Source organism: Pseudophryne corroboree, chromosome 5 (assembly GCF_028390025.1).
Source record: "Pseudophryne corroboree isolate aPseCor3 chromosome 5, aPseCor3.hap2, whole genome shotgun sequence".
Taxonomy (NCBI): domain Eukaryota; kingdom Metazoa; phylum Chordata; class Amphibia; order Anura; family Myobatrachidae; genus Pseudophryne; species Pseudophryne corroboree.
Window position 1 is genome coordinate 33,395,051 of NC_086448.1, and position 12,682 is coordinate 33,407,732.

General features: G+C 48.9%; 1 protein-coding gene across 2 annotated transcripts in view; it reads left to right on the top strand.

Moving 5' to 3' along the window:
- The window catches only part of RHPN1 (rhophilin Rho GTPase binding protein 1), a 157,584-nt gene that overhangs the window by 87,143 nt on the left and 57,759 nt on the right, over positions 1-12,682 (top strand). For both annotated transcript variants that reach the window (XM_063921208.1, XM_063921209.1), the window contains one exon: positions 9,287-9,415. In XM_063921208.1, the coding sequence (XP_063777278.1) occupies positions 9,287-9,415 (129 nt within the window). The remainder of the gene's footprint in view (positions 1-9,286; positions 9,416-12,682) is intronic.

The window sequence follows — 12,682 nt, forward strand, 5'->3', positions numbered from 1 at the left end:
TCCCTCCCCCTCTCCGCCACTCCAAGTGTAAAGAACCGTAACGGGGATATACACCTCAGATGGAATCTTGCACCATTCCAAACCTTATCTCCAACTCTACATGAGCCACTGTGCGCAGGATACCTGTCAAGGGCTGCGCACGTGTTCACACATCAAATGAAAAGAACTCCTCAATATCGCAATGAAACAAGTTCAGTTACTACGCGCGAGGATCGTTGTATCTCCCAAAGCATAATACGATAAATCCGCATTTCTCCTGCAGTTCTGAGATTAGTCACTGATTCTGGATAGAGGTGGAAGCCGATCACCTGCTCCTCGGACAGCAGTCTGTGCTGTGTTCCCCATAGGCCTCCCGTGTGTGCTAGCCTGCAGGATGCTGTACCCAGCTGATAGTCAGCAATGCTCTTCCTGTTATGGAGCAAAACTGTGTTTCTTTCTCTCCTTTCCTGCTGATTTCATCCTTTTTTTTTTTTTTTTCCAACTTGCTTCCAAGTCCAGTCAGCATGACCGCTCACTCTCCACCTAATCCTGTTCTGCTGTGTGTGTGTTGATGTGAGTGTTGGGGTGTTGGTGTGTGTGTGTGTGTGTGTGTGTGTGTGTGTGTTGCACATATCAAGGTTGAATATACCAATGTAGGATTTTTATTCTTCCAGTTCTTTTTCTCTAAATCCCACCTCGGTAGAAGAGCGTGCGGCGGTTCACTGTATATACAGTACTGTACAGCGCTGAGGAGTGTGTCCAGCACAGTCTAGATTAGTAGAGTGCATAATACAATCTGCTGTGTCATACAACTGAGGAAATAGTGTGCATCTCAATACTGGCAATTGAAAGTGCTGGAACCCTACCTGTACAGTAGAGTACAGTACCGTACAATGGTGTAGATGGTGTACAGTGCTATATAGATAAGGAGAGTGCTGGAACCCTACCTGTACAGTACTGTACAATGGTGTACAGTGCTATATAGGTAAGGAGAGTGCTGGAACCCTACCTGTACAGTACTGTACAATGGTGTAGATGGTGTGCAGTGCTATATAGGTAAGGAGAGTGCTGGAACCCTACCTGTACAGTACCGTACAACGGTGTAGATGGTGTGCAGTGCTATATAGGTAAGGAGAGTGCTGGAACCCTACCTGTACAGTACCGTACAACGGTGTAGATGGTGTGCAGTGCTATATAGGTAAGGAGAGTGCTGGAACCCTACCTGTACAGTACCGTACAATGGTGTAGATGGTGTGCAGTGCTATATAGATGAGGAGAGTGCTGGAACCCTACCTGTACAGTACCGTACAATGGTGTAGATGGTGTGCAGTGCTATATAGATGAGAGTGCTGGAACCCTACCTGTATAGTACTGTACAATGGTGTGCAGTGCTATATAGATAAGGAGAGTGCTGGAACCCTACCTGTACAGTACCGTACAACGGTGTAGATGGTGTACAGTGCTATATAGATGAGGAGAGTGCTGGAACCCTACCTGTACAGTACTGTACAACGGTATAGGTGGTGTGCAGTGCTATATAGATGAGGAGAGTGCTGGAATCCTGCCTATACAGTACCGTACAACTGTGTATATGGTGTACAGTGCTAGATAGATAAGGAGAGTACTGGAACCCTACCTGTACAGTACCGTACAATGGTGTAGATGGTATAAAGTGCTATATAGATAAGGAGAGTACTGGAACCCTACCTGTACAGTACTGTACAATGGTGTAGATGTACAGTATAATATTTATATGGGGAGTGCTGAAACCTGCCTATACAGAACCATATAACGGTGTAGATGATGTACAGTATAATATAGATATAGGGAGTGCTGGAACCATACCTGTATTGCACAACGGTGTAGATGATGTACAGTACAATCTAGGGAAAAAATGCTCTTACAATACAAATAACATACCAAGTCAGAACCTTTTCTCTGACGTCCTAAGTGGATGCTGGGACTCCGTAAGGACCATGGGGAATAGCGGCTCCGCAGGAGACTGGGCACAACTATAAAGAAAGCTTTAGACTACTGGTGTGCACTGGCTCCTCCCACTATGACCCTCCTCCAGACTTCAGTTAGTATCTTGTGCCCGGCTGAGCTGGATGCACACTAGGGGCTCTCCTGAGCTCCTAGAAAGAAAGTATATTTTAGGTTTTTTTATTTTACAGTGAGATCTGCTGGCAACAGACTCACTGCAGCGAGGGACTAAGGGGAGAAGAAGCGAACCTACCTAACAGGTGGTAGTTTGGGCTTCTTAGGCTACTGGACACCATTAGCTCCAGAGGGATCGACCGCAGGACCCGACCTTGATGTTCGTTCCCGGAGCCGCGCCGCCGTCCCCCTTACAGAGCCAGAAGCATGAAGAGGTCCGGAAAATCGGCGGCAGAAGACTTCGGTCTTCACCAAGGTAGCGCACAGCACTGCAGCTGTGCGCCATTGCTCCTCATGTACACCTCACACTCCGGTCACTGATGGGTGCAGGGCGCTGGGGGGGGGGGGGGGGGCGCCCTGAGGGCAATATTACACACCTTGGCTGGCAAAAATACACCATATATAGTCCCAGAGGCTATATAGGTGTAAATTAATACCCCTGCCAGAGTTTCAAAAACGCGGGAGAAGTCCGCCGAAAAAGGGGCGGGGCTAACTCCCTCAGCACACTGGCGCCATTTTTCCCTCACAGCTCCGCTGGAAGGAAGCTCCCTGGCTCTCCCCTGCAGTCTACAATACAGAAGGGTAAAAAAGAGAGGGGGGGCACTAAATTTAGGCGCAATATATATATATATATATATATATATATATATATATATATAGCGCAGCTATAAGGGGATATAATTCAGTTAGTCCCTGTATTATATAGCGCTCTGGTGTGTGCTGGCATACTCTCTCTCTGTCTCCCCAAAGGGCTTTGTGGGGTCCTGTCCTCTGTCAGAGCATTCCCTGTGTGTATGCGGTGTGTCGGTACGGCTGTGTCGACATGTTTGATGAGGAGGCTTATGTGGAGGCGGAGCAGATGCCTGTAAATGTGATGTCACCCCCTGCGGGGTCGACACCTGAGTGGATGGTGCTGTGGAAGGAATTACGCGACAGTGTCAATTCCTTGCATAAAAGGTTTGACGACATACCAAATGTGGGACAGTCGGCTTCTCAGCCTGTGCCTGCCCAGGCGTCTCAAAAGCCATCAGGGGCTCTAAAACGCCCGCTACCTCAGATGGAAGACACAGATGTCGACACGGATACTGACTCCAGTGTCGACGACGATGAGACTAATGTAACTACCAGTAGGGCCACATGTTACATGATTGAGGCAATGAAAAATGTGTTGCACATTTCTGATGTTACCCCCGGTACCACAAAAAAGGGTATTCTGTTTGGAGAGAGAAAACTACCAGTAGCTTTTCCTCCATCTGAGGAGCTAAATGAAGTGTGTGAAGAAGCGTGGGCTTCCCCTGATAAGAAACTGGTAATTTCTAAGAGGTTACTAATGGCGTACCCTTTCCCGCCAGAGGATAGGGCACGTTGGGAAACATCCCCTAGAGTGGATAAAGCGCTCACACGCTTGTCAAAGAAGGTGGCACTACCGTCTCCGGATACGGCCGCCCTGAAGGAATCTGCTGATAGAAAGCAGGAGGCTATCCTGAAGTATATGTATGTATGTATGTATGTGTGTATATATATATATATATATATATATATATATATATATATATATATATATATACACACACACACACACACACACACACACACACACACACACACACACACACACACACACACACACACACACACACGTGTTATACTGAGACCAGCTATTGCTTCAGCATGGATGTGCAGTGCTACAGCTGCGTGGTCCGATTCCCTGTCAGAAAATATTGATACCCTAGACAGGGACACTATATTGCTAACTGTAGAGCATATTAAAGACGCACTTTTATACATGAGGGATGCACAGAGGGATATTTGCCGGCTGGCATCCAAAATTAGTGCAATGTCCATTTCTGCCAGGAGAGGGTTATGGACTCGGCAGTGGACAGGAGATGCAGATTCCAAAAGGCACATGGAAGTTCTGCCTTATAAGGGTGAGGAGTTGTTCGGGGATGGTCTCTCGGACCTCGTTTCCACAGCAACAGCTGGGAAGTCTACATTTTTACCCCATGTTCCCTCACAGCAAAAGAAAGCACCGTATTATCAGGTACAGTCCTTTCGGCCCAATAGGGGCAAGCGGGTTAAGGGCGCGTCCTTTCTGCCCAGAGGCAGAGGTAGGGGAAAAAAGCTGCAGCATACAGCCAGTTCCCAGGAGCAAAAGTCCTCCCCCGCTTCCTCTAAGTCCACAGCATGACGCTGGGGCTCCACAGGCGGAGCCAGGTACGGTGGGGGCCCGTCTCAAATATTTCAGCAATCAGTGGGCTCGCTCACGGGTGGATCCCTGGATCTTTCAGATAGTATCTCAGGGGTACAAGCTGGAATTCGAGAAGTCTCCCCCCCGCCGTTTCCTCAAATCTGCCTTACCAACCACTCCCTCAGGCAGGGAGGCAGTGTTACAGGCAATTCACAAGCTGTATTCACAACAGGTGATAGTAAAGGTACCCCTACTTCAACAAGGACGGGGTTACTATTCCACAATGTTTGTGGTCCCGAAACCGGACGGTTCGGTGCGACCCATTTTAAATCCTTGAACACATATATAAAAAAATTCAAGTTCAAGATGGAATCGCTCAGGGCGGTTATTGCAAGCCTGGACGAGGGGGATTACATGGTATCACTGGACATCAAGGATGCTTACCTGCATGTCCCCATTTACCATCCTCACCAGGAGTACCTCAGATTTGTGGTACAGGATTGTCATTACCAATTCCAGACGTTGCCGTTCGGTCTATCCACGGCTCCGAGGGTCTTTACCAAGGTAATGGCCGAAATGATGATACTCCTTCGAAAGAAGGGAGTTTTAATTATCCCGTACTTGGACGATCTCCTGATAAAGGCGAGGTCCAGGGAGCAGTTGTTGGTCGGGGTAGCACTATCTCGGGAGGTGCTACAACAGCACGGCTGGATTCTAAACATTCCAAAGTCACAGCTGGTCCCTACGACACGTCTACTGTCCCTGGGGATGGTTCTGGACACAGAACAGAAAAAAGTTTCTCCCGGAGGAGAAGGCCAAGGAGCTGTCATCTCTAGTCAGAGGCCTCCTAAAACCAAAACAGGTGTCGGTGCATCACTGCACGCGGATCCTGGGAAAGATGGTAGCTTCCTACGAAGCGATTCCATTCGGCAGGTTTCATGCAAGAACCTTTCAGTGGGACCTGTTGGACAAGTGGTCTGGATCGCATCTTCAGATGCATTGGCTGATAACCCTGTCTCCAAGGACAAGGATGTCTCTGCTGTGGTGGCTGCAGAGTGCTCATCTTCAAGAGGGCCGCAGATTCAGCATACAGGACTGGGTCCTGGTGACCACGGATGCCAGCCTTCGAGGCTGGGGGGCAGTCACACAGGGAAGAAACTTCCAAGGACTATGGTCAAGTCAGGAGACTTCCCTGCACATAAATATTCTGGAACGAAGGGCCATTTACAATGCCCTAAGTCAGGCAAAACCCCTGCTTCAAAACCAGCCGGTACTGATCCAGTCAGACAACATCACGGCGGTCGCCCATGTAAACCGACAGGGCGGCACGAGAAGCAGGACGGCAATGGCAGAAGCCACAAGGATTCTCCGATGGGCGGAAAATCACGTGTTAGCACCGTCAGCAGTGTTCATTCCGGGAGTGGACAACTGGGAAGCGGACTTCCTCAGCAGGCACGACCTCCACCCGGGAGAGTGGGGACTTCATCCAGAAGTCTTTCAAATGATTGTAAACCGTTGGGAAAGGCCACAGGTGGACATGATGGCGTCCCGCCTAAACAAAAAGCTAGAAAAGTATTGCGCCAGGTCAAGAGACCCGCAGGCGATAGCTGTGGACGCTCTAGTGACACCATGGGTGTACCGGTCGGTTTATGTGTTCCCTCCTCTTCCTCTCATACCAAAGGTACTGAGGATAATAAGGAGAAGAGGAGTAAGAACTATACTCATTGTTCCGGATTGGCCAAGAAGAGCTTGGTACCCGGAACTTCAAGAAATGATCTCAGAGGACCCATGGCCTCTACCGCTCAGACAAGACCTGCTGCAGCAGGGGCCCTGTCTGTTCCAAGACTTACCGCGGCTGCGTTTGACGGCATGGCGGTTGAACACCGGATCCTGAAGGAAAAGGGCATTCCGGAGGAAGTCATTCCTACGCTGATTAAAGCTAGGAAAGAAGTAACCGCAAACCATTATCACCGCATATGGCGAAAATATGTTGCGTGGTGTGAGGCCAGGAAGGCCCCAACGGAGGAATTTCAGCTGGGCCGTTTCCTGCACTTCCTACAGTCAGGGGTGACTATGGGCCTTAAATTGGGTTCCATTAAGGTCCAGATTTCGGCTCTATCGATTTTCTTCCAGAGAGAACTGGCTTCACTACCTGAAGTTCAGACTTTTGTTAAGGGACTGCTGCATATTCAGGCCCCTTTTGTGCCTCCAGTGGCACCTTGGGATCTCAACGTGGTGTTGGATTTCCTAAAGTCACATTGGTTTGAGCCACTGAAAACCGTGGATTTGAAATATCTCACGTGGAAAGTGGTCATGTTGTTGGCCTTGGCTTCGGCCAGGCGTGTATCAGAATTGGCGGCTTTGTCATGTAAAAGCCCTTATCTGATTTTCCATATGGATAGGGCAGAATTGAGGACTCGTCCCCAGTTTCTCCCTAAAGTGGTATCAGCTTTTCATCTGAACCAACCTATTGTGGTGCCTGCGGCTACAAAAGACTTGGAGGCTTCCAAGTTGTTTGACGTAGTCAGGGCCCTGAAAATTTGTTTCCAGGACAGCTGGAGTCAGAAAGACTGACTCGCTCTTTATCCTGTATGCGCCCAACAAGTTTGGTGCACCTGCTTCAAAGCAGACTATTGCTCGCTGGATCTGTAGTACGATTCAGCTTGCACATTCTGCGGCTGGACTGCCGCATCCTAAATCAGTGAAAGCCCATTCCACGAGGAAGGTGGGCTCTTCTTGGGCGGCTGCCCGAGGGGTCTCGGCTCTTCAACTTTGCCGAGCAGCTACTTGGTCGGGGTCAAACACGTTTGCTAAATTCTACAAGTTTGACACCCTGGCTGAGGAGGACCTAGAGTTTGCCCATTCGGTGCTGCAGAGTCATCCGCACTCTCCCGCCCGTTTGGGAGCTTTGGTATAATCCCCATGGTCCTTACGGAGTCCCAGCATCCACTTAGGACGTCAGAGAAAATAAGAATTTACTCACCGGTAATTCTATTTCTCGTAGTCCGTAGTGGATGCTGGGCGCCCATCCCAAGTGCGGATTGTCTGCAATACTTGTATATAGTTATTGCTTAACTAAAGGGTTATTGTTGAGCCATCTGTTGAGAGGCTCAGTTGTTATCATACTGTTAACTGGGTATTGTATCACGAGTTGTACGGTGTGATTGGTGTGGCTGGTATGAGTCTTACCCGGGATTCAAAATCCTTTCCTAATTGTGTCAGCTCTTCCGGGCACAGTATCCTAACTGTGGTCTGGAGGAGGGGCATAGAGGGAGGAGCCAGTGCACACCAGTAGTCTAAAGCTTTCTTTATAGTTGTGCCCAGTCTCCTGCGGAGCCGCTATTCCCCATGGTCCTTATGGAGTCCCAGCATCCACTACGGACTACGAGAAATAGAATTACCGGTGAGTAAATTCTTATTATCTCTCATGTTCCCCAAACCATTCCTGAACAATGTGTGCAGGGCACATTATACTGCTGAAAGAGGCCATTAGGGAATACTGTTACCGTGAAGGCGTGTACTTGGTCTGCAGCAATGTATAGGTAGGTAGGTGGTACTTGTCATAGTAATATTCACGTGAATGGCAGGACCCAAGATTTCCCAACAGAACACTGCCCAGAGCATCACACAGCCTCCGCCATCTTACCTTCTTCCTGGAGTGCATCCTGCTGCCATCTCTTTCCCAGGTAAACAACATACATGCACCCGGACGTACATGATGTCAAATAAAACGTGACTCATCAAAGTGGCTCAGGATCCTTACGCTTGCCCATTTATCCTATTACCAACACATCAGGGTAAATGTAATAGCCTGCCAATTGCAAGCATCTGCGGGTTCCCGGTAAGTCTGCTTGATGTTCTAAAGTACCAATTGTTTAAAAGTCAAAACAAACCTGGTTTTGCCTTTTAAATGATTGTTACTTTAAACCATATGACGGACTCACCAGGAACACTGCAGGTGCCAGCAGTTCCCAGGATATTTCATTTACCCCATCAACCTCAAGAATGGAGTGTTCACTTCCTGCCACCCTTGACATCTGCCATTGAAACGAGATAATTAATCAATGTTATTCACTTCACCTCTTAGTGGTTTTAATGTTATGACATTACTGTATGATGGACAGATACACTACAGGGTGCACAAAAAAGAAAGTGAGCTCTGTATCTGAGTAAGGCCTGCAGTCTCTCCGCTCTGGAATTCCCTGTGGCTGGGCTTCTTGCTGAGGCACATTAGTAGTAAGGCCTGCAGTCTCTCCGCTCTGGAATTCCTGGTGGCTGGGATCCATGCTGAGGCACATCAGGAGTAAGGCCAGCAGCCTCTTCGCTCTGGAATTCCCTGTGGCTGGGATCCATGCTGAGGCACATCAGAAGTAAGGCCCGTAGCCTCTTCACATTGGAACACCCTGTGGCTGTGATCCAGGCTGAGGCACATCAGGAGTAAGGCCCACAGCCTTCCTGCTCTTGAACTCCCTGTGTAGAGGGGGAGGAGCTATTGCATGGTGGTGTATAGAGGGGGAGGAGCTATTGCATGGTGGATGTAGAGGGGAGGTGCCAACTACAGACCTATATAGTAGGCCGAGTGCCAAGTTCTACGCATTGCCCTCTATACCCAGGGTTAGCAGTAATTGTTCTAATACTTTACCTTGTGTGTATGGTGTCAGTAAGTCTGAATGTCGATCTCCCAGTTCAGTACAGGTGCTGTTGTTTGCCTTCTCTTCCCAAATATTTTCATCTCCTCCAAAAGCTCTTCTGTCAGTCTGTGTAATTAATCTTCTCGCAGTGCAGAACCTTATCTCAGGCAGCAGGTAAAGAGCTGGTCCCCTACATTTGTTATACTGAGGTATAACCTAAAACTATGTCAAGCACATAATGTTGTCCCATTCTGATCTCTATTTACAGTAAGAGAGGAATCTATGTTCTAACCATCCCCTCTGATGTTCTGACTATAATGTGTCCTTACAGGGCCACTACCAACCACAAAGTCCGGGAGACCGTGGCACTAGAGCTCAGCTACGTCAACTCCAACCTGCAGCTTCTGAAAGAGGAACTGGAGGAACTGAACAGCTCGGTGGAGGTCTATCAGAATGAGAGGTAACATTTGTCTGCTGTGGCCTTATAGAAAACCACACATGTGTTACATGAGAGCTTACATACATCACAGGACTGTCTCCTGGCCTGACCGTTGGGCACCACAACCTCTGTCCATTATCACCGCACGCTTGCTGCAGGTCACAGTCCTTGGCTGACCACGTCATTAAGCCAGCCTGGCTGACTTGTGATGAGTTCCTACAGGATGTTGATGGGGATTATTTGTCGTTTCTGGTCCACACTTATAGTTATTAGGATCGGTTTGTTCTAAGACCACCGGCATATTGCTGTGCGGGAGAACACTTCTGTAAGTCAGAGTAAGCGGTTGGAAAATGATGTCCTGGTCATTCCGAGATTTCTGCGTTAATGCTGTATTTCTCTATCGTCCTAGTGGATGCTGGGGTTCCTGAAAGGACCATGGGGAATAGCGGCTCCGCAGGAGACAGGGCACAAAAAGTAAAGCTTTTCCGATCAGGTGGTGTGCACTGGCTCCTCCCCCTATGACCCTCCTCCAGACTCCAGTTAGATTTTTGTGCCCGGCCGAGAAGGGTGCAATCTAGGTGGCTCTCCTAAAGAGCTGCTTAGAGAAAGTTTAGCTAGGTTTTTTATGTTACAGTGATTCCTGCTGGCAACAGGATCACTGCAGCGAGGGACTGAGGGGAGAAGGAGTCAACTCACCTGCGTGCAGGATGGATTGGCTTCTTGGCTACTGGACATCAAGCTCCAGAGGGACGATCACAGGTACAGCCTGGATGGTCACCGGAGCCGCGCCGCCGGCCCCCTTGCAGATGCTGAAGACAGAAGAGGTCCAGAATCGGCGGCTGAAGACTCCTGCAGTCTTCTAAAGGTAGCGCACAGCACTGCAGCTGTGCGCCATTTTCCTCTCAGCACACTTCACACGGCAGTCACTGAGGGTGCAGGGGGCTGGGAGGGGGGCGCCCTGGGAGGCAAATGAGTACCTATAAAGGCTAAAAATACCTCACATATAGCCCTAGAGGCTATATGGAGATATTTAACCCCTGCCTGATTTCTCAAAATAGCGGGAGACGAGCCCGCCGGAAAAGGGGCGGGGCCTATCTCCTCAGCACACGGCGCCATTTCCTCTCACAGCTCCGCTGGTCAGGACGGCTCCCAGGTCTCTCCCCTGCACTGCACTACAGAAACAGGGTAAAACAGAGAGGGGGGGCAAATTTATGGCGATATTTTTATATAACAAAGCAGCTATAGGGGAGCACTTATTATAAGGCTATCCCTGATATATATATATAGCGCTTTTGGTGTGTGCTGGCAAACTCTCCCTCTGTCTCCCCAAAGGGCTAGTGGGTCCTGTCTTCATTAGGAGCATTCCCTGTGTGTCTGCTGTGTGTCGGTACGTGTGTGTCGACATGTATGAGGACGATATTGGTGTGGAGGCGGAGCAATTGCCAAATATGGGGATGTCACCTCCTAGGGGGTCGACACCAGAATGGATGCCTTTATTTATGGAACTACGGGATAGTGTCAACACGCTAAAGCAGTCGTTTGACGACATGAGACGGCCGGACAATCAATTAGTGCCTGTCCAGGCGACTCAAACACCGTCAGGGGCTGTGAAACGCCCTTTGCCTCAGTCGGTCGACACAGACCCAGACACAGGCGATGACTCCAGTGGTGACGGTGACGAATCAACCGTATTTTCCAGTAGGGCCACACGTTATATGATTTTGGCAATGAAGGAGGCGTTACATTTAGCTGATACTACAGGTACCACTAAACAGGGTATTATGTGGGGTATGAAAAAACTACCTATAGTTTTTCCTGAATCAGAAGAACTAAATGACGTGTGTAATGAAGCGTGGGTTGCCCCTGATAAAAAGCTGATAATTTCAAAGAAATTATTGGCATTATACCCTTTCCCGCCAGAGGTTAGGGAGCGCTGGGAAACACCTCCTAGGGTGGACAAGGCGCTAACACGCTTATCTAAACAAGTGGCGTTACCCTCTCCTGAGACGGCCGCACTTAAAGATCCATCAGATAGGAGGATGGAAAATATCCAAAAAAGTATATACACACATGCAGGTGTTATACTACGACCAGCTGTAGCAACTGCCTGGATGGGCAGTGCGGGGGTAGTTTGGTCAGAATCCCTGATTGAAAATATTGATACCCTGGACAGGGACAATATTTTACTGTCGTTAGAACAAATAAAGGATGCATTTCTTTATATGCGTGATGCACAGAGGGATATATGCACACTGGCATCACGGGTAAGTGCTATGTCCATTTCGGCCAGAAGAGCTTTATGGACGCGACAGTGGACAGGCGATGCGGATTCAAAACGGCATATGGAAGTTTTGCCGTATAAGGGGGAGGAGTTATTTGGAGTCGGTCTATCAGATTTGGTGGCCACGGCTACAGCCGGGAAATCCACCTTTCTACCTCAAGTCACTCCCCAACAGAAAAAGGCACCGACTTTTCAACCGCAGCCCTTTCGTTCCTTTAAAAATAAGAGAGCAAAGGGCTATTCATATTTGCCACGAGGCAAAGGTCGAGGGAAGAGACAGCAACACGCAGCTCCTTCCCAGGATCAGAAGCCCTCCCCGGCTTCTACAAAAGCCTCAGCATGACGCTGGGGCTTCTCAAGCGGACTCGGGGACGGTGGGCGGTCGTCTCAAAAATTACAGCGCGCAGTGGGCTCACTCGCAAGTAGATCCCTGGATCCTGCAGATAATATCTCAGGGATACAGGTTGGAATTAGAGACAGATCCACCTCGCCGTTTCCTGAGGTCTGCTTTACCAACGTCCCCCTCCGAAAGGGAGACGGTGTTGGAAGCCATTCACAAGCTGTACTCTCAGCAGGTGATAGTCAAGGTACCTCTTCTGCAACAAGGGAAGGGGTATTATTCCACTCTTTTTGTGGTACCGAAGCCGGATGGCTCGGTAAGGCCTATTCTAAATCTGAAGTCCTTGAACCTGTACATAAAGAAGTTCAAGTTCAAAATGGAGTCACTCAGAGCAGTGATAGCGAACCTGGAAGAGGGGGACTTTATGGTATCCTTGGACATCAAGGATGCGTATCTCCACGTTCCAATTTACCCCTCACACCAGGGGTACCTCAGGTTCGTTGTACAAAACTGTCACTATCAGTTTCAGACGCTGCCGTTCGGATTGTCCACGGCACCTCGGATCTTTACAAAGGTAATGGCCGAGATGATGATTCTTCTTCGAAGAAAAGGCGTATTAATTATCCCATACTTGGACGATCTCCTAATAAGGGCGAGGTCCAGAGAA